Here is a 22,155-nt window from a genome sequence, read left to right on the forward strand (position 1 = left end):
TTTGATTGAAACTTGGTTTTTGGTGATTACCTTTTATTTCTTAAATGTGCACCAAGTTTCAATCTACAATCTTCAGTCCTTCATTTCCAGACGCCCTGATACACAGTTTGCGGCCTAATCCAATTTTTAGATATGTCACTTTTGGGAGTGTATCCCCCAGTAATACAGGCTGGATGTGAGATCTGTGTATCCAGGATGTTACGGTCTTCACTTGCTTTTATATATCAGCACAGCTTCTATCCTGCACTCATTTCCTCTCCAGGTGCTGTCCTCCTTATTTATAGCCTCTTTTCTCTAGGACTGTAGATATTTCTCTCCTCTCCTTACCATATTGATCTGTGTATAACGCTCTCACCCTCCCTGCTGTTATCGCTAACACTGAGAAAAGGGGAGCAGAGAGAGTAGTCAGAAACGGGTGCTGTAATGGATTTCTATAATTTTTGCAAGTTGTTCAGCTATATATAGGACTTCTCTGCAGCAACGAAACGCTTGGAAATTTGTAAAAAAAAAAAAAAAAAATTTGTAATGGCCAATGGTTTCATGACTTTGCCTCCAAAGCTGAGATGTTACATTCACTATTGTACAAGCAATAGCAAGCGTGTTAGTTAGGTACACCAGCCAGCGAAAAATCAGATGTTGACTTTAGCCTCCACAAGGGAGAGCTCAGGAGCTCAGTATACAGTCAGCTTGTTAAAGGGCACCTGTCACCCTGAAAATCGCGGGTGAGGTAATCCCACCGGCATCAGGGGCTTATCTGCAGCATTCTGTAATGCTGTAGATAAGCCCCCGATGTTACCTGAAAAAGGAGAAAAAGACGTTAGATTATACTCACCCAGGGGCGGTCCCGCTGCTGGTCAGGTCGGATGGGCGTCACGGTCCGCTGCGGCGCCTCCTATCTTCTTTCCAAGACGACCTCTTCTGATCTTCAGCCATGGCTCCGGCGCAGGCGTACTTTGCTCTGCCCTGTTGAGGGCAGACAAAGTACTGCAGTGCGCAGGCGCCGGGCCTCTGACCTTTCCGGCGCCTGCGCACTGCAGTACTATCCTCTGCCCTCAAGAGGGTAGAGCAAAGTACGCCTGCGCCGGAGCCGTGGCTGGAGATCAGAAGAGGACGTCATGGAAAGAAGATAGGAGACGGCGCAGCGGACCGTGACGCCCATCCGACCTGACCAGCAGCGGGACCGCCCCTGGGTGAGTATAATATAACGTCTTTTTCTCCTTTTTCAGGTAACATCGGGGGCTTATCTACAGCATTACAGAATGCTGCAGATAAGCCCCTGATGCCGGTGGGATTACCTCACCCGCGATTTTCGGGGTGACAGGTTCCCTTTAAGCTCACCCTAGTGGTGATTTGGAAGCAAATAGAATTGATCATATATCTATTATTCTTGGCTTTATGAAACTCTTTATTAGGAAAAAGGGACGCTTCAGTACAAAAGATGCTGGAAAGTTCCTCCAGAAAAAACTCAGCGAGTTTGCACACTATAACCCCTATATTTATCCTACCGTCAGTGCTCGGTGCACCCTGGGTGTGGCCAAGAGGCTCCGCGTACCATTCCACCCACTGGTTTTCTATGAAAGTTTGGGCAAAGCCAGCACTGTCCACCACCAGTGAGGGAGGTAGGAATATGCAAAGTCAGTGGGTGGAGCAGACACTCAGCCTCTTGGCCACACCCAGGGTACATTGAGTCATCTGATTAGTAAATCTGATAAAACTTCAGATTCTGCAGAATGGAGGCAGCGATTAGTGACTAAATGTGTTTTGTTTTTATATACAGTCTATATCCCCTACAGAGCTCTGTGCTTAGTTTATACGGTCAGTATGGGCTGAAAGACTCCCTTTAAGGGGATAATATATATATATTTTTCTTTTCTACAGAGATATATTATCCAAAGATTTCACCGTGTACACATATACTGAGAATGGGACCAGACTGGCGAGCCCGCTCCACCAACAGGTGTGTATGTAGTACTGGGAGAATCAATGTAAAATGTCGCATGAAGTCACCGTGTCCATAATTGTGATAAGATGAATGTCCAATCTAGGAGGAAAGGCCATCCCTGTGCGGTCGCTGAGGACCCTCACAGATGGGCAGTATAAATGGGCCATGGCGCCTGATGGAGGACCTCGTACCCTTCACTACGAGGACCTATTCCTGGTACTGAGTTTGAGGCTTTATGGCGCTGTGCATGGGTCCAGGACGCCCCTTCAAGTGCTGCATCCTTTCATTGTGATCATCAGTGGGATGAAGCGGTCAGGACCCCCACACTGAGCGTCTTGGCCCACTCATTTTCCTCATCTGTGTGGTTTAACGAGTGGGACCTGCAGACTTCTCATTGACCTTCATATCATATCCCAGAAAATCCCTTTAGAGAACCTCTTTTTAGTACGCGTTCCTATAAAATAAGAGTGTCTTGTCCGGTGCATTGTTCCCCTGCTGCTCCTCCTGGAAATGTCTGAATAACATGATGACTGCATGTTACTAATCCCATTATCATTGGGATATCCCCCAAACACTGTACAATAGAGGTGCGCGAATACAATCTCAGCACTCTGGTCTAGCAGGCAGGTCATTATTTTGTGGACAGGAGCCCCGCGACTATTCACCCATCTGCCTTCTCCTCTCTGGATTAGCCAGCCTTGTGGGATGATGGGTGTGCGTTGCTCTGCCGTTGTGACGCGAATGCCAACAGGTAGAAGGTTGTGTGCGGGGCTCCCGTCTTGACGGCTGGATCAAGATTTTGGAAAAATTCCATGTGATCTGCCACCAAAGGGACTTTCACTACTCGGTGGTCTTTGTGTCACGTCACCCAAGTCTTGTAGTCGGAGCCAGAAGATGTGCGTTGTTGGCTTTGGACTCATAGGCGTGACCCATAACCAGACATACATTTAGTCTCATACTTGACATGTTTTTTTTTTTTGTGACAGTGCGGTACGTCCTGAGCCTGCGAACAGTTTTACGACCTGGTACATTGTGTGCCGTCCTGATGTCGGAGCCGGGACTGGTATAAGGGATAGGACTAGTAAGGTTAAGCACGGTAGTCAGCGGATTTCAATGGGAAATGACTGCATGTCCTGGAAGGTGACTGCGCAAGATTTCCTACAGTTTTACACAGCTGACTCAGTGCTATGGTCTCTGAACGCCAGACTATTCTCTAAAAAGTCACACTAGTGAGGTCAGAGAACGCAGACCACCACTGATTATAGGAGGGGTATAGCAGAATGACCCCTTTAGTACGGCACAGAGATTTCTTTTGCTTCATCATTTTGAGCAATTATCTAATTATAATTAAAGAACTTCTGTGCAGCGCCAGGGTGCGTCATAAACAGAAAGGTATTGGTTCTCATATCTAGTAAATGGGATTCCAGACATCCATTTTCCAAGGCAAGAAGGCAGATGTTGGCAGAATAGAGCCCTGGCCATACATTTTGCTAGTTTTCGACAGCGCCAAGTAGCCCTGGTGGAATAGAGAACAGCATCCAATGCTTGATAATTGGGACCGTCACCCATAAGAAATGTATGGAATATGGAAAAGTCCTCGGAGTCTGAGATAAGAATACCCCTTTAAATAGGACCTGCCTCTAGGCCTGTTTATTTAGTGCTCCTTTTTATCGTCTTTCAACAGGATCCTCAGGGGTGTGTCTCTAGCTGCTTTGCATAATTACCTCATTAGCTGCTTCCTCTTTCTAAAGACTACACAATTTAGTACTAAATAAAAAGGCCTATATCTCTGGAACCGTATGGTAAATGTTAAGAAAACAAAAAAACGGAATACTCAGAGGAGCAGAGGGAATAAATGAGTGAAACTGGGACACTTTTTTGACCTGGTGATAAGTCTTCTTTAGACACTTGTTAGAGCCCTTCCAGTTTGGTAATAGGTGCTGGTCCAAGATCAGTCTAAATTCGTGTGCGTGCATTGTGTCCGATTAATTATTGTCTTAAGCCTAACTAGAGCAGCGCGTTTCATAGGAAAGTCCACGGACGGTCACAATATTTAATATTACACCAGTGAAATATTAGTTACTCACATTGTTAGGCCGGCTTCACACTCAGCGTATGAAAATACGGTCCGCTTTTTACGGCCGTAATACGCTGAAAAGTCCCCAAAATAGTGGTCCGTAGCTCCTCCGTACGCAGGGTGTTTCAGCGTTTTTGAGCATGGCATCCTCCGTATGTAATCCGTATGGCATCCGTACTGCGTGTTTTTATCGCAGGCTTGCAAAACTGACATACAGCTATACAAGGGATCCATGTGTTAAAAAAAAACAAAAAAACCATATATACTGTCTATATATATATATATATATATATATATATATATATATATATATATATATATACATGTCTGTCTGTATATATATATATATATATATATATACACCTTCCGAGGATCTGTCACGTCCAACGATGTAAATCCATCTGAAGGGGTTAAAATATTTTGCAGCCACAAGCTTTGCTAATGCAGCTGCTCATGTCTGCAAAACCCCGGAGAATGTAGATAAAGTAGGTCATTGACCTATATTTACCTGCATTTGCGGTGAGGCGCCCTCTGCTGGCTGTTCCTAGATCTTGGGAACTTTCCTAGAAAGCTCCCAGGCTCGAGATCATAAGAGGCGCCCTCTGCTGGTTGTCCTCATATGAACTCGAGCCAGGGAGCTTTCTAGGAAAGTTCCCACGATCTAGGAACAGCCAGCAGAGGGCGCCTCACCGCAAATGCAGGTAAATATAGGTCAATGACCTACTTTACCTACATTCTCCGGGGTTTTGCAGACATGAGCAGCTGCATTAGCAAAGCTCGTGGCTGCAAAATATTTTAACCCCTTCAGATGGATTTACATCGTTGGACGTGACAGATCCTCGGAAGGTATGTACAGTTAGGTCCATATATATTTGGACAGAGACAACATTTTTCTAATTTTGGTTATAGACATCACCACAATGAATTTTAAACAAAACAATTCAGATGCAGTTGAAGTTCAGATTTTCAGCTTTCATTTGAAAATTTAAATTGGATGAAGGGTTTAGGAGTTTCAGCTCCTTAACATGTGCCACCCTGTTTTTAAAGGGACCAAAAGTAATTGGACAGATTCAATAATTTTAAATAAAATGTTCATTTCTAGTACTTGGTTGAAAACCCTTTCCTGGCAATGACGCTGTGTTTCCTCCTTATTAATGCTCTGCCAGGCCTTCACTGCGGTGGTTGTCAGTTGCTGTTTGTTTGTGGGCCTTTCTGTCTGAAGTTTAGTCTTTAACAAGTGAAATGCTGCTCAATTGGGTTGAGATCAGGTGACTGACTTGGCCATTCAAGAATATTCCACTTCTTTGCTTTAATAAACTCCTGGGTTGCTTTGGCTTTATGTTTTGGGTCATTGTCCATCTGTAGTATGAAACGACGACCAATCAGTTTGGCTGCATTTGGCTGGATCTGAGCACACAGTATGGCGGCTCTGAATACCTCAGAATTCATTCGGCTGCTCCTGTCCTGTGTCACATCATCAATAAACACTAGTGACCCAGTGCCACTGGCAGCCATGCATGCCCAAGCCATCACACTGCCTCCGCCATGTTTTACAGATGATGTGGTATGCTTTGGATTATGAGCTGTACCACGCCTTCACCATACTTTTCTCTTTCCATCATTCAGGTAGAGGTTGATCTTGGTTTCATCTGTCCAAAGAATGTTCTTCCAGAACTGTGCTGGGTTTTTTAGATTTTTTTAGCAAAGTCCAGTCTAGCCTTTTTATTCTTGATGCTTATGAGTGTCTTGCACCGTGCAGTGAACCCTCTGTATTTACTTTCATGCAGTCTTCTCTTTATGGTAGATTTGGATATTGATACGCCGACCTCCTGGAGAGTGTTGGTCACTTGGTTGGCTGTTGTGAAGGGGTTTCTCTTCACCATGGAGATTATTCTGCGATCATCCACCACTGTTGTTTGGACGCCCAGGTCTTTTTGCATTGATGAGTTCACCAGTGCTTTCTTTCTTTCTCAGGATGTACCAAATTGTAGATTTTGCCACTCCTAATATTGTAGCATTTTCTCGGATGGGTTTTTTCTGTTTTCGCAGCTTAAGGATGGCTTGTTTCACCTGCATGGAGAGCTCCTTTGACCGCATGTTTACTTCACAGCAAAACCTTTCAAATGCAAGCACCACACCTCAAATCAACTCCAGGCCTTTTATCTGCTTAATTGAGAATGACGTAATGAAGGGATTGCCCACACCTGTCCGTGAAATAGCCTTGGAGTCAATTGTCCAATTACTTTTGGTCCCTTTAAAAACAGGGTGACACATGTTAAGGAGCTGAAACTCCTAAACCCTTCATCCAATTTTAATGTGGATACCCTCAAATGAAAGCTGAAAGTCTGAACTTCAACTGCATCTGAATTGTTTTGTTTAAAATTCATTGTGGTAATGTCTATAATTTCCAAAATTAGAAAAATGTTGTCTCTGTCCAAATATATATGGACCTAACTGTATATTGTTGGTTTATTATTTTTTTTTTCTTTACAGATCGACGGTCTTCAGTGAGTGGATTGAGAGTAGAATAAATTAATACAACAACCTTTGTGATTTTTTCATTAAATTAATTTTTAATAATGTGTGTGTGTTTTTTTTTTTAACCCTTTGCTAGTATTGGATTAATAATGGATAGGTGTCAGAATTGACGCCTCTCCATTATTAATTTGGCTTAATGTCACCTTACAATAGCAAGGTGGCATTAACCCTTCATTACCCCATATCCCACCGCTACACGGGAATGGGAAGAGAGTGGCCAAGTGCCAGAATAGGCGCATCTTCCAGATGTGCCTTTTCTGGGGTGGCTGGGGGCAGGTGTTTTTAGCCAGGGGGGGCCAATAACCGTGGACCCTCTCCAGGCTATTAATATCTGCCCTCAGTCACTGGCTTCACTACTCTGGCGGAGAAAATTGTACGGGAGCCCACGCCAATTTTTTCTGCCATTTAACCCTTTAATTTACTAGCTAGAACGGCCAAATTTTGCATATACACTCTACTGACATTAGTAGTGTGGAATATGCAAAAAAAATGGTGATATGAGATGGTTTACTGTATGTAAACCAGGTCTCATATCATGTCGGGTTTTAGGAAGGAGAAAGCAAAGGCCGGTAATTGAATTACCAGCTTTAAAGCTATCTCGCGCTGGATGAAGTAATAATATATATACATATATGTGTCTACTGACATATATATATATATATATATATATATATATATATATATATCTATTCTATGTGTACATATTTATTCTACCTATTCTACTGTTAGCTGACAGTGTGATTTTACTGTACACCGCACTGAATTGCCGGCTTTTCTCTCTAACACCGCTGCATATTCCTCGCAAGTCACACTGCTGGTCCGTGTGTAATCCGTATTTTTGGGGCTTCCAAAGACTTTCATTGACGTTTTATTTGCGCAATACGGTGACAAACGCAGCATGCTGCGATTTTCTACGGCCGTAGAAAGCCGTATAATACTGATCAGGAAAATACGGCAGATAGGAGCAGGGGCATAGAGAATAATTGTGCCGTATTTTATGCGAGTTTTACGGACGTAGTTTCTGCGCTCTTACGTCCGTAAAACTCGCTAGTGTGAGGCCGGCCTTAGGGCTTGTTCACACCTTGCATTTTTCCCAAGGTAAAAAAACTGCAGTGTTTTACTGTATCAGCATGGTAAATGAGAGTCCTGAACTCTCATGCACTTAGTGCCGATTTTTTTTCCCTTGCAGATTTGATACTTCAAAGCATTTTTTTTTTCATATCAGCAGCACATCAATTTTTTAGTATTTTTCATTTATTGGGGGAAAAAAAACCAGAAGTATAAAAGCGTAAAATATCAGCACTTTTCACGCCACAGCGGTTTTCCCTCCAACCCTTTGGTTTTTGGTGCAGAGAAAATACTCACCGTGTGCACAGACCCTAATAGCGCTGCTTCCTATCAGCAGACATATTGGCAAAGCATTGCTTCCTGGGAAAATGTTATGGAAATCAGCTTGCTCTATAATGAACGTAGCTGCTCAAAAAAGTCAAAATCTTCCCCATTGTTGCAAATTTTCGTGGTTTTTTTTTTCCAACTCTACTTCCAAGAGCTGCAACTGATCCCATATGAGGAGTTGATTTTTTTTTTTTTTTTGAGACAAGTTTTCTTTTGAATGACATCAGTCATATAATGCACTGAAAAACAAGGAAAAACATCGAAGTGCGGTGAAATCGTTAAAAAGAGTAATTTTGCCATAGTTTTGGGGTAATTTGTTTATACATTGTTCAGTGTGTGGTAAACATTACCTGGAAATACGATACATCAGGTCACTGCGATTACAGTAATCACAAATTTACATACCGTAGTTTTTTATTTTTATTTTGGGTACACACAATGTTTTGATTGCTTATTATTGCAAATTTTGTTGGAGATGCAGTAATTTTTTTTATTTTTTTTTGCTTTCTGGATTAAGTAATTGTATGCTTGACCATTTCAAATAGATTTGATTTTTTTTTTAATGCTTTACAATTTTTCCCAAATTTTTTTTATGTATTATTATTTTTCCCAAGTCCTTTCGTGTGTTCTATATACTGCAATACTTCAGTATTGCAGTACATAGTCAAATTGGTGATCTCCTATGAAGCCCAGCCTATGGTTCTTGATCCGATCACTGCTGAGAGGCGCAGGTGCTGGCTGTATAACACAGCCAGCAACCAGTTCCTATGGTGTGGGTCAGCTCTTGAGTGTGGTCACTTGTGGGGGGAAGGTCTGCTTTTCTGTCATGTCAGGGGCTCTGCCAATGTGACATGGCACCCTCAAGCCTTTCCAGCAGAATCTGAACTCCAATATGTTTCTCCTTCCTTTCCGAGCCCTGCACTGTGCCTCAAAAGTACTGTAGTTTTCGATTACATATGAGGTATCTGTGTACTCAGGAGAAATTGCACAACAAATTTTGTTGTCAATTTTCTTCAATTATCTCTTGTGATAATTAAACATTTGGGGCTAAAGTAACATTTTTCGGAAAAAATAAGATAATTTTGTATTTTCATGGCTCAACATTCTAAACTTGTGTGAAGCACCTGGGGGTTCAAGGTGCTCTCCACGCATCTAGATAAATTCCTTGAGTGGCATAGTTTCTAGAATGGGGTCATTTTTGGGGGTTTCCACAGTTTCAGAACATTGGGGGGCTCTGCAAACACGACATGGCGTCCGCTAATGATTCCAGCCAATTTTGCGCTCCAAAAGTCGAATGGTGCTCCTTCCCTTACAAGCCCTGCTGTGCTCCCAAACAGTAGTTTTCCCCCAGGTATGGGGTATCGGTGTACTCAGGAGAAATTGCACAACAAATTGTACTATCCATTTTCTCTTGTAACCCTTGTGAAAATTAAAAATTAAAAATTTGGGGCTATAACAATATTTTTGTGGGAAAAAGTAAATTTTTCTTTTTTTTTCCTTTCCCTTTGCTTTTTAATTCCGGTGAAGCACCTAGAGAGTTAATAAACTTATTGATTGCAGTTTTGAGCACTTTAAGGAGTGCAGTTTTTAAAATGGTGTCACCTTTGAGTATTTTCTGTCACATAGGCCCCTCAAAGTCACTTCATAAGGGATGTGGTCCCTAAAAAATGGTTTATTTGACTTTCAAGAAGCTCTTCTAAAAGCATGTTTTACGTTCAGGCTATTATAACCATGGGTAATGAGTCTTTTGGTTATGACCGTGCCATGCGCATATGTCCTACGGAGGGAGAGCTTTCATCCAGGAATTCAAACCTTTGTCACAGTACACATGAGTGACCTCACACACCTTGCGTTTTTTGGTTTAAGAAGGTCCCCTATCCCAAACGGAAAAGAGAACTTGTTCTAAGGGAGGCTTGCTGAATTTTACATTTAAATACCAAATTTCCTAATGGGATGAATTACAAAAATAACTTACCTTATATTGCATTTATTAACTATTTGTGTCGTCTTCTGTTTGCCCATTTGAATTCATTTATACTTAATTCTGATTGATAATTGGTTTAATTTATTTTATGTACATGTTTCCATTTTCTTTCTGACATTCTATGATTAAGGGCGCCACTTTTGCACCAGCAACGCGTCAGGTTTCTTTTTAAGCTGCTTTAAAACATGATCTGATAAACTCATATTTTTTACCAAGATGGGTGTACCGGATTAAATCCTTTTTCTCTATTGTGGCTGTACTCACCAGCTGGATCAGACACCCTCCGGTGATATCTTATTACTTCGGAAACATTCAGCACGCAACATTGCAGCTCCCAGCGCTCTCGCCCCTCGCTGGTGCTGAAGCTGAGCCATCATACTAACAGCCCTTCTAAGAGCTAATTGTTTGCTTTGCTGTTTGTATAACGTACAATCTGCATTTAGCCTAGGGATGGAGAGAATTGCAGGAGCAGGGGGAGTGACAGAATCCAGTCTGTAGGCAGGGAGTAGAGCTGTGCGGTCCCTTGGAAAATATCTAGCTGTGGCTTTTTTTGTTTGTTTTTTTCTGTGAAAAATTGAATATATTGCGAGATCCATGGAATATTACATGCTTTGTGGTACATTTTGCTATTGTATAACACTCAAAAAAGTGTTGATTTTTTTTTTCTGGATTACCCTATTTTTTGGACAAGGAGATGCATCTGACCATAAGACAGACCTAGGTTTTAAAGGAGGAAAATAGGAAAAAAATTGAAGCAAAAAATGTGGCCTTGACACACTGACACACTGTTATGGAGGCGGGCTCATTCAGACACTGCTATACATGGCCACCATCCTGGTATGTCTGGTCTCTATCACGCTGCACACAAAAAAAATAATCAATTCTACTTACCTTACCTTCGCTCCTTCACTGCGCTGCATCCTGTGCTGATGCCAACAGCTGATTTCAGTGTGAAACAGCACATGATGTCACTGCTATGCTTCCCTACACGCTGAGGTCAACTGCCAGAATACTCACTGCTCTCCACACCTGCGATTATGGGCATGGAGAGCAGTGAATGTTCATAATTAATAGCAGGCACATTGTTAGCTGAAGCCACCGGCTTCCTGCAACGGCTGGGCGATCACATGTGCCTGCTGTCCTGCTGTTAATCAGAATGAATATTCACTGCTCTTCACTCCCACTCATTCTCTTTTAATAGTGGGCACATATATATATATAAAATTCCCTACAGCAGTATGAGATGTAACTACAGATGTTTTTGCATTATTTCAGTTTGCTGTCTCTGTACTGTACTCATCAGTCTCCTTTCTATTCCCCCAGGACCTGTGCCATTATCAGGGTTATGCAGAAGGATATCCTGACTCCCGGGTAGCCATCAGCACTTGCTCAGGTCTAAGGTAACAGTCTTCTTAATTCTACACAAAGACCAGTTGCTAGAATTGGACGGATTGATTTGCGGGTGCTCCAGGCCATCGGTCAGGTCAGTAGTCTCCCGGCCGCTGTACAGGAAGTTCGCCAATCTCTTCCCTTCTGTGATTCCTTACTTGCCATTTAATTAGCGCAATGTCATCGTAACGTGACACATACATAACGTTGTGCCAGCTCGGCTAATCAAAAGCTGAGCCTGGGGATCCCGAAAGGTAATAGATTTGTGGGTTTCCCATCCAGCAACCAGAGACTACTGACCTGACCCCTGGGCTGGAGTCCGACCATCTCTACCACTTGATAGGTGCTTTTAAAGGATACCTAAGGGTTGGGCCCCAACGATCAGTAAGTTGTCACCCATCCTCTGGGTAGGTGATAACTTGCTTTCCCCAGAAGACCACTTTAGACAGGATCTTCTTCCCAGTGAATATGGGGATTTAGAGAGAGAGTCCCACAACTTCTCCTCTTTCCACTGAATAAGTGATGAGTTGCTGATTTCTCAGGGTCTCAAGTTCTCTGTCTGAATGGAGCAGTGGTCAAGCATACGTACAACGGTCATCTTTCTCCGTCAGACTTTATTCTGACCAGGCACCTCTTTGCTCATACTAGTCCTGCCTTGGTTCCTCTTATTACACCTGATTGACCGCCTCCGTATACTCCCCTCACTGTTAGGACAGCAGGCATGTCTTGATTTCCATGATGTATGGTGTATGGAGGATGTCTATCAGGTCTGGGAGGCATGATTATGTATATATTGGTGACATTCTGGGATCTGACAGATTCTCATTAAGTGTGCATGCTTGTTCAACGCTCTATTCACGTGGGGTACCCAGGATTAGTGGGGATCCTAGAGAATGACACCTATACCTAGGACATCCCATATTGTGTTGTTTGCTGCGAGTCCGTCTCTAAGAGCTCCACTTTATCCTGAGATTAATGTCACCTTTCCCCTGAATGCGATAAACTGTGTAAGCTGCCATTATCTTCCCTTGGCCGCTCCCTCTCCCCTCTCACAGCATAAGGCAGACACACGCACAGACTGCAGCATCATGCCCGCTTCTCCCTCTCCTCTGTCCTGTATCTTTAGATCTCCAGCCTTTTGGACCCCACTTTACCCTATTAAGAAATCTTTATTATTGATCTATAAAAAAACAGCAAGGATTGATATGTCTTAAAAGGGGTTTCAGTAAATTAAAGGTTATTCTTTTTATAATAAAGAATTATGCAATTTTCCCAATTTTTTCTCGATTTTTCAATGTCTCTGCTTGCCTCCATTGAATAGTGTAGGTCAGTAATGAATGAAACAGTCAATAATAGTTACGTAAAAGCAGAAGACCGTGACTTGTGGTGTATAAATATTAATGCTACAATCATCTGTTGGTAACAGAGGCCTGCTCCACCTGAGTAATGGCAGCTATGGAATCGAGCCTCTGCAGTCTTCCTCCACCTTTCAACACCTCATTTATCGCCTTGAAGATGTGAAGCAGGAGCCGATGGTGTGTGGGGTGTCAGACCCCGCAGAGGGTCATGAGAGTCAGCACCCGCACTCCCCCAGCATGTATCAGCTACTACGCCGGGTAAGCACTGAGCTTGTCCTGCCGGTAGTGTCACCCAACTTTTCTGTTATCCTGGGTGAGAAGCACATCGTTGCATTACTAAAGGGGCAGACACCAAGCTTTCCTAAAATACTGCATGACCTTTCAGTCCATATTCTATAGGTGTATTCCTAGATCAGTAAGTAAGGGCATGATCGATGAAGTTCTGACCCTTGAGATCCTCACAACCTTGAGAGTGATCAGGTTGCAGCACCTTTTCTGTATAGTGGCGTTCGTGGATACCCCACTACAGTCCCCTTTTTTATTTTTAGGATCTGGGCCATCCCATACGATGGACTGTGTGATCATTAAGGAATGGCATACCCTAGAGATTTTGTCACTTACTGACATGAGAGTAACCCTATAACCTCTTCCCATCTTGTTACAGAAATATGTTACACATTGAGCACGGGTGCATGGAGTGGGCTCAGGATCTGAGCTCGCTACGTAAGTGGTGGATGATAGCTGTGTTATAGAACAATTAAATGATCCCAGGTTCAAGTCTCCTAATGCTAAAAAGTTAAAGTGGAGAAAAAAAAAAACATTTTAAAAAACAAGTTTATGAAAGTATAAAATTAATTCATCCATACGGTAAACACCATAACGAGAAAAAAAATTGAAATGCCAGAATTCCCTTCCCTTCGCCAAAAATGCAATAAATAGCAACCAAAATATCATATGTACTCCAAAATGGTATTAGAGCAAATCTGTTATGAGTTTTTTTTTACCCCATCTGAGAGCAGCATGATTCCAGCAATGTATCACTTACTTTACTCATTGCTGTAGTTTTGATTAAATACTGTTTGGTTGTTTTTTGTGCTGCAAAGCTCTGAATTTTGAGCCCTGTGTTAACCCACCCACACCACTGATTGGCTGCTTTCTGTGTACATTGGCAGTTTTCTGCCTATAAACAATCCGTGGTGGGGGGCGGGCCTGCTGTCAGGTAGTCCTCTGGTGATTTTATAAAAACTACAGCAAGTAGCCCAGAAAGTGACACATCACTGGAATTCGGATCTCTTCCGCTACATCAGGCTGCTCTCAGGTGAGGCAGCAAAAATCTGCTGACACATTCCTTTTAATAAAAATGTCAGCTCATCACCCATAATACAAGCTGTCACACAGGTCCAAGTAATATACAAAGTTATGAATCTTAGAAAATTCCAACACAGACAAAAAAATAGTGTTTTTGTTTGTTCTGAATTTTTGTAACCACTAAAATATATATATTTTTTAAATTATACAAGTTTGGTATCGCAGTAATCAGTCGTAAAAATAAAACCATTGGCAGAATTGTGCTTATTTTTCCTTTTCACGGCACTGGATTTTTTTTCCCCATTTTCAGTACATCATAGGGTAAAATAAATGGGACAGTTCAAACTGACGACTAAAAAGAAAAACTGTAATGTACATAGAAAAATGAAAAAAAAAAAGTGATGAAACTGTAAAATTGAGCAATGAAGGGGTTATGGGAAACAGAGCAGGAGATGGAAGACTCCATAGCCTAGATACGTTTACCAGCATAACGTTTCCTGTTCTTGTGTCGGTGCCATTATTGATTGACAGCACTTATCAGACATTTGCTCAGCTTAGTAATATGATATATATGGGGTATTGGGTGACTCTGCCGTGTCTAATAATGGGTTTTTTTTATATGGGACCGTTCACTGGATTTTTTAAAATGTAAACTGTTGCCGGTGTTTCACTGATTCTGGAACAGTTTTTCTTTTTCTTCTGTGCCCCTCCGTTCCAAAGTTATGCCCCCTTTTAATAATGGTGCAAATTTTTTAACTTTAAGCAACTGGGCGTAAACCACAGATCTTCTGTGTTTTTATTGGCCAGCCTAAGAGGGGCAGAAGCAAACGCCCACAGGAAGGTTCCGTGGTTTCCACCCAGTTGGTTAAAAAAAATTTTTTTCACCGTTATTAAAAGGGGTCTAACTTTGGAACGGGGGGCACAGAAGAAAAAGAAAAACTGTCCCAGAATCAGTGGAATAGCGGTGACAATATAAGGGGGTACTCCATTAAATTAAAAAAATAAAAATAAAAAAAGTGAAAGGTCCTCCATAGGGGTCTACATAAATGTAGCGGGAGCCATCATTTTTTTGTGATTTTGATGAGCTTCACCTCTGCTTCTTTCAAAACCTCCACAATCAGCGAAAAGACTGTGCTGAGAAACCTTTGTGTCTGAAGTGTAGGGTCTTTTTTATCATTCAGTGATCTGTTTGCCACATAGGATGTTTGTCGCTGCCGGTGCCCGTCTAATAGTCTTCCATGTCTTCCTGTTTAGAAGAAGCGAGCAGTCCTGCCCCAGACCAGATATGTGGAGCTCTTCCTAGTGGTGGACAAGGAAAGGGTAAGTCATGGAAGCTTTTCACATTTAACGCTCGTGGCCAATGGACAATGAAGTCCTCCTCCTTCCCGTAGAGATAGACCATTATGATCCCAAGTGCCCATGATCACCAGTAGCTGTGATCAACTGATAAACTCCAGCACTAAAATACAGCGAAAAGCTAATTAAAGGATATGGCAATAGAGACGAGCGAGCGCTAAAATGCTCATGATTCCTAATGCTCAGATGCTCATTGCTCGATATGAGCGATTCCTAATGCTCGGATGCTCGTTTCCAGTAACGAGTATAATGGGAGTCAATGGGAAAGCCAAGCTTTTTTTCCGACAGACCCTACAAAGAGGTCTGGGGGGGCAGTGAAAGTGTTCAAATGGATGGGAAATGTGCTGAATGGAAGGAGAACAACATGCGGAAGACCCTGGAAGCATCTGTGACTCCCAGATCGTTGATGAGAACAATATTTGCCTTCTTTTTTGATCGATCTGAATGAAGTCAATGGTGAAAATCGCACAGAGATTTGACATGCTTTGTGCCCACAATCAAGGTATAGCAGCATTTGGACGCAGCGTATTTTCTTTTCACAATGTCAAATAGAAGCACAGTGGGCATGGGATTTGTCTAAATCCGATCCATTGTGCTTGTAACGTGAGCTGGGTCCAAAACGCTACTATCACGGATTGTGGGCATGTCACCCACATGGGTCAAATTATTCTCTCCACCAAATCTGCAAGTCAGAAATACTCAACGTGCGAATGACACGTCAGCTTTCTCATTCACTTTCCTGGGTTTTGTCACAACTATTTTTTGAGGGTTATATACCAAGGGAATGTACTCCAGACCCTGGAATAGTCTATGGGTGAGCAATATAATACCGATCAGCCTGAGAAATGGAGGCCTGCAAAATTATTAAAAGCTACAAAGAGATCACAGAAATGTGCTCCACGTTACAGAACAGTGTATGGATGAGGAATTTAGCCCAGGAAAATGTTTTGATGATTTTTGGGTGTTACGTAACACACAAAAAAAACCTCAGCACATAATACTTGATGGATCAAAATATATAAAATATTCTCATCCTCCACAAAAAAATCTGCAGCTGTAGCTTTGTCAATGGACTGCGCAGCCCCAATCCCTGCCTACTGACTGGATTCTATCACTCCCCCTGCTCCTGCGACTCTCTCTCCCTCCCTACGCTAAATGCAGATTGTTTGTGATAAAAATGATTAGCCCTTAGTGTACTTTCACACTTGCGTCATTTGCTGTCCGTCACAATGCGTCGTTTTGGAGAAAAAACGCATCCTGCAAAGTTGCCCGCAGGATGCGTTTTTTCTCCATAGACTTGCATTAGCGACGCATTGCGACGCATGATTTTGGCGGACCGTCGGTACAAAAAAAGTTCCATGTAACTTTTTTTGTGCGTTGTGTCCGCCATTTTCGACCGCGCATGCGTGGCCGAAACTCCGCCCCCGCTGCCCCGGACTGCAGAATGGGCAGCGGATGCGTTGAAAAACTGCATCGGCTGCCCACGTCATGCAGTCATTTTCACAACGTGCGTCGGTACGTCGGCCCGACGCATAGTGTGAAAGTAGCCTTATACTGGCACACAGGCCTAGACAACCATCCTCTCCCTTCAATATGAGGTGTCACAGAGCTGTGCAATGGCGTTAGTGTGCCGAACCAGGCAGCGCCGGTCCTTTTAGAACCCCTGGTGATGTCACGTGGCCACAACCAAGATGGCTACCGCATTACAGTGACTCACAGGCCATGCCCGCATGCTTATTGGCTGCGTAACAGGCACCAAAGATGCTGGGCGGAGATTCAAGTTTCACATGGAGCAGTGCCTGTTGCTCTTCGAGTAACAAGCACATCCGAGCACTGTGATAGCCGAGTATAACCGAGTAGGTTCGCTCATAATTTATTTATTTTTTACCTAGCAAAATATGCTGACAGATTCAATTTATGTAATTTGATAGCAGAATAACGTAGGGACAGAAGCCCTGATGCCAGCGATGTATCACTTAGTTCACTGGGTGCAGCAGTTGTGATACAATCATAGTTTTCTCTGCTGAAGATCTTGCAGAGCGTGGAATGCTGATCTGTGTATAGCCCTGCCCACAGCACTGATTGGCTGCTTTCTGTGTACACTATATATTGACAGCTGCCAATCAGTGTTGGGGATATGGTTCGACCAGTAGATACGAGACACCTAGTCCTGTAGTGATAATCTCTTGGTGATAAAACACTGATTTTATTAAAACAGCACAGCCCAGTAAGTGTCACATTGCTGGAATCGGGATCTCTGCCCCTACATCATGCCGCTTTCAATTTACATCAAAACCCTGCTGACAGATTTCCTTTTAGAGGGGTACTCTGGGGAGATTATAAAATATTTGAATTCACATCGATATGACTTAAAAAATGGTAAAAGCTCATATCCATAGTAGCGTTTTGAAATGTCACTTTATGCGACATGCAGACCTACTCGCTGTGACAAAGTTTTATCAGACTTGCTGCTGTTTCAAGCAGGAGCCGGAGTTTTCAATATTATAGTTTTGTCACAATATTACTTGAAACTGTTTTACTATCGTGTTTGTGTGTGTGAGACAATGGATCAATATATGGCGGCTTGTCCTAGTTTATTGCTTCACTAAAGGCATCATGATAAAAGGGATATGATCGATCTGCTGTTAATGAATCTATACACTTGGCCTGGGACAACTCATAAGGTCCTATGGCTTCCAGGACCATCTATATGCTGATGACACTCAGATCTACTTCTCTGGCCCAGATGTCACCTCTCTGCTCTCCAGAATCCCAGAGTGCCTATCGGCCATATCCTCCTTCTTCTCCTCTCGCTTCCTCAAACTCAATGTGGACAAATCTGAACTCATTATCTTTCCTCCATCACGCATATCTTCCCTACCTGATCTATCTATCAAAATAAATGAAATCACACTTTCCCCTGTCCCCAAAATCCGCTGCCTCGGAGTAACCCTTGACTCTGCCCTGTCCTTCAAACCGCACATCCAAGCTCTCGCCACCTCCTGTCGCCTCCAGCTCAAAAATATTTCCAGAATCCGTCCTTTCCTCAACCCACACTCTACCAAAATGCTTGTTCATGCCCTAACCATCTCCCGCCTCGACTACTGCAACATACTCCTCTGTGGCCTACCTTCTAACACTCTCGCACCCCTCCAGTCGTCCTTAGCTCTGTTTCCTGACTAATTCATCTCTCTCCTCGCTACACTCCTGCTTCACCTCTTTGCAAATCCCTTCACCGGCTCCCAATTTCCCAGCGTATCCAGTTTAAACTACTAACACTGACCTACAAAGCCATCCATAACCTTTCTGCTCCGTATATTTCCACACTAATCTCTCAATATCTTCCCTCATGTAATCTCCGGTCCTCCCAAGACCTTCTCCTTTCCTCCACGCTTATTCGCTCCTCACTCAATCGCCTCCAAGACTTCTCCAGAATATCACCCATCCTCTGGAATTCTTTGCCCCAACACATCCGGTTATCCACTACTTTTGGATCCTTCAAAAGAAACCTGAAAACCCACCTCTTCAAGGAAGCTTACAGCCTGTAAAGACCACACAGCCACCTCAACACCATTGGAGCTACTGCAACCCTCGACCTCCTGTCTCCCTCCCCATAATCCTGTAGAATGTAAGCTCGCAAGGGAGGGTCCTCTTCCCTCTGTACCAGTCTTATTGTTAGTTTTGTTTACTGTAAGTGATATTTTTATTTGTATGTAACCCCTTCTCATGTACAGCACCATGGAATTAATGGTGCTATATAAATAAATAACAATAATAATAATAATGATAATGAATAATACACGGGGGGGGGGGTGCACAACTATTCTCCTATAAGGAGAATTATATTTAATACAAATATTATAATTTTAAGGTTTTGGTCATTTTCCTGAAAATGAACAACTTCTTTAATTCATATATATATATATATATATATATATATATATATATATATCTCAGTACAGACCCAAAGTTTGGACACACCTTCTCATTTAAAGATTTTTCTGTATTTTCATGACTATGAGAATTGTACATTCACAGTGGAGGCATCAACACTATGAATTAACACATATGGAATAATATACTTAACAAAAAAGTGTGAAACACCTCAAATTATGTCTTATATTCTAGGTTCTTCAAAGTAGCCACCTTTTGCTTTGATGACTGCTTAGCACACTCTTGGCATTCTCTTGATGAGCTTCAAGAGCTAGTTACCGGGAATAGTATAGACCCCTTTTGTGGGGGCTTTATTAACTTTTTTTCCATAACTACTTCTTCACCATTTTGACTTTAACTGAAAATTTGTCAGTGAGCTCATTCTGACTTGAGTTTTTGTAAACTCTTGTCTATTTCCCAGCACCTCTCCAATTGATTTATGACCACAAAGTTCAGCTCAATATTGAAGTGGTCGTGAATCAGCACAGAGGAGCTCAGAAACCATAAGTTTCAGAAGGAGCTCTCTGTTAGATTTTTAGATAAGCAAATCATCTTTTCAGAAGAAGAAGACTTGAACTCTAGCACCACCTATTGGAAGTAGCGATCCTACAAGTTATTATCGGCCCTTTAATGAGTATTGAAAAATTAATTGGAATAAAAGCCAAATCATAATCTCAATTTGCAGACACTGTGTTTCTGGGTATTGCCTCTCATCAGTGCAAAGTATGAGATCTGATTTGGCTGAGTGAGAGGCCAAGACTGGGATCTATACACCCCTTCACTGGCCAGGATTCAACCAGTTTGGTAGTAAAGCAGTAGGAGTATTAAACGAAAGACAATAAAACTATGTCAAAACCAAAGAAATAACAAGCCAATAGGCTAACAGGGTGGGTGCTGTGTCCCCCAATGATTGGCTCGGAGAAAAAGATTTTACGGTGAGTACGCAAAAATCTCCTTTTCTCCTACGCCTCATTGGGGGACACAGGACCATGGGACGTCCTAAAGCAGTCCCTGGGTGGGGAGCAACATATCTGCTAATACCCCATGTACCGGTGGCTTACAGCTAAGGTACCGCCGATTGCAGAATGCGCCTGCCAATGGCGGCGTCTGCAGAAGATAGAGAATGAATATGGTAATGCTTCGTAAAAGTATGTAAGCTGGACCATGTCGCAGCTTTGCAAAGCTGTTGTGCTGATGCCTGGTGCCGAATGGCCCAAGAGGTGCCCACCGACCGAGTAGAATGGGCCTTAATCCTGGGATAGGAACACCCTTGACACAATAGGATTCCTGAATAGCAGATCGAATCCACTTGGCTAGCGTAGCCTTGGAAGCGGGAGAACCGTTCCTTGGTCCCTCTGGAAGTATGAATAGGACATCCGACTTGCGGAAGGGAGCCGTCCGTGAGACATACCGTCGAAGGGCCCTCACCACGTCGAGAGTGTGCAGAGCTTTCTCAATGCGATGGACTGGAGATGGACAGAACGAAGGCAGAATAATCTCGTTGAGGTGAAAGGAGGACCTTGGGCAGAAAAGAAGGAGAAGTCCTCAAGACTGCCTTGTCCGTGTGAAAAATCAGAAACTGAGGTCAGCAGGATAGTGCCGCCAACTCCGAAACACGCCTGATGGATGTAATAGCCACTAGGGAAACTACCTTCCAGGAAAGGAAGGTCAGAGAGACGTCCTGTAGTGGTTCGAAGGGGGCCTCCTGAAGGGCTCCAAGGACCAAATTAAGATCCAACGGATCCAAAAGCATCTTGTAGGGAGGCGCCACACGGGAAATTCCCTGAAAGAACGTTTTAACCGGTAATCTATTGGCAATTTTTCGTTGGAACAGGACTGACAATGCTGACACCTGTTCCTTGAGGGAGCTAAGTGCGAGACCCGACTCTAGTCCTGATTGGAGAAATTCCAATATTGAAGGAATGGAAAATGCCAGAGGCGATCGTCCATGTGCGTCGCACCATGCGAAGAAAATTCGCCAGATACGGTGGTAACTGCGCATGGATACGGGTTTCCTAGCCCTGATCATGGTGGAGGACACCTTGGGAGTGAAACCCGCTTGGCCTAGAATCCAGGATTCAACGGCCAGGTCGTCAAAGACAGGGCCCCTGATTTCTGGTGGTAAATCGGGCCCTGTGAGAGAAGATCCATGTGATCTGGAAGACGCCAGGGGACGTCAGCGACAATCTGAACCAGATCTGCGTACCATGCTCGGCGCGGCCAGTCCGGCGCCACGAGGATCACTGGCACCCCCTCTGCCCTGATCTTCTTGATGACTCTCGGTAGCAGGGGGAGAGGAGGAAAAATGTACGGGAGGCGGAATTGGCGCCACGGCAGGACCAAGGCATTTGCTCTGAAGACATGTGGGTCAGCCCAAGCGACCATAGCCTTAGGCACCCAAGAAGCGGCGAAGGATGGAAAGAGAGACGCTCCTGTGGCTTCAAAGACTGAGCGAGCCAGGTAGTCAATTTGGCGGTCAGAGGGGTTCTTGACTGAGGAACAGTGATAGGATCGTTTTGGAAGAGAGATGCGATACTGCAGGATCCACTGAGGGAGACTGTAGCCAGTCCTTGGCTAGTTCCTGAGCAAAGGGGTATTTGGCCTCAATAGGCTTTTGCCCCATGAAGCGTTTGTCAGGGCGGTCCCTGTGTTTTTGTACGATTTCTTTAAACTCAGGATGAGTGACAAATACTTTTTGGACACGTTTTGTCTTCTTAAAAGACACCGCGTGTTCCAGAATGGATACGGATTCCTCGTCCACCTTCAGGGTTTTGTCGACCGCTTCAATGAGAGAATCCAGTGTCTCTTGGGAAGTAGAGGAATCCTGGATGTAAGAGTCCTCGGACTCATATTCAGAGTCATTTAGGCTCTCCAG

The 22,155-nt window shown here is 43.3% G+C and overlaps 1 protein-coding gene across 2 annotated transcripts in view; it reads left to right on the top strand.

Moving 5' to 3' along the window:
• Nucleotides 1–22,155, top strand: part of ADAM9 (ADAM metallopeptidase domain 9) — a 100,202-nt gene that overhangs the window by 32,452 nt on the left and 45,595 nt on the right. For both annotated transcript variants that reach the window (XM_069766869.1, XM_069766870.1), the window contains exons 4-7: nucleotides 1,879–1,957; nucleotides 11,260–11,336; nucleotides 12,752–12,941; nucleotides 15,246–15,311. In XM_069766869.1, coding sequence (XP_069622970.1) covers nucleotides 1,879–1,957; nucleotides 11,260–11,336; nucleotides 12,752–12,941; nucleotides 15,246–15,311 — 412 coding nt within the window. The remainder of the gene's footprint in view (nucleotides 1–1,878; nucleotides 1,958–11,259; nucleotides 11,337–12,751; nucleotides 12,942–15,245; nucleotides 15,312–22,155) is intronic.

Source organism: Ranitomeya imitator, chromosome 4 (genome assembly GCF_032444005.1).
Source record: "Ranitomeya imitator isolate aRanImi1 chromosome 4, aRanImi1.pri, whole genome shotgun sequence".
Lineage (NCBI taxonomy): Eukaryota > Metazoa > Chordata > Amphibia > Anura > Dendrobatidae > Ranitomeya > Ranitomeya imitator.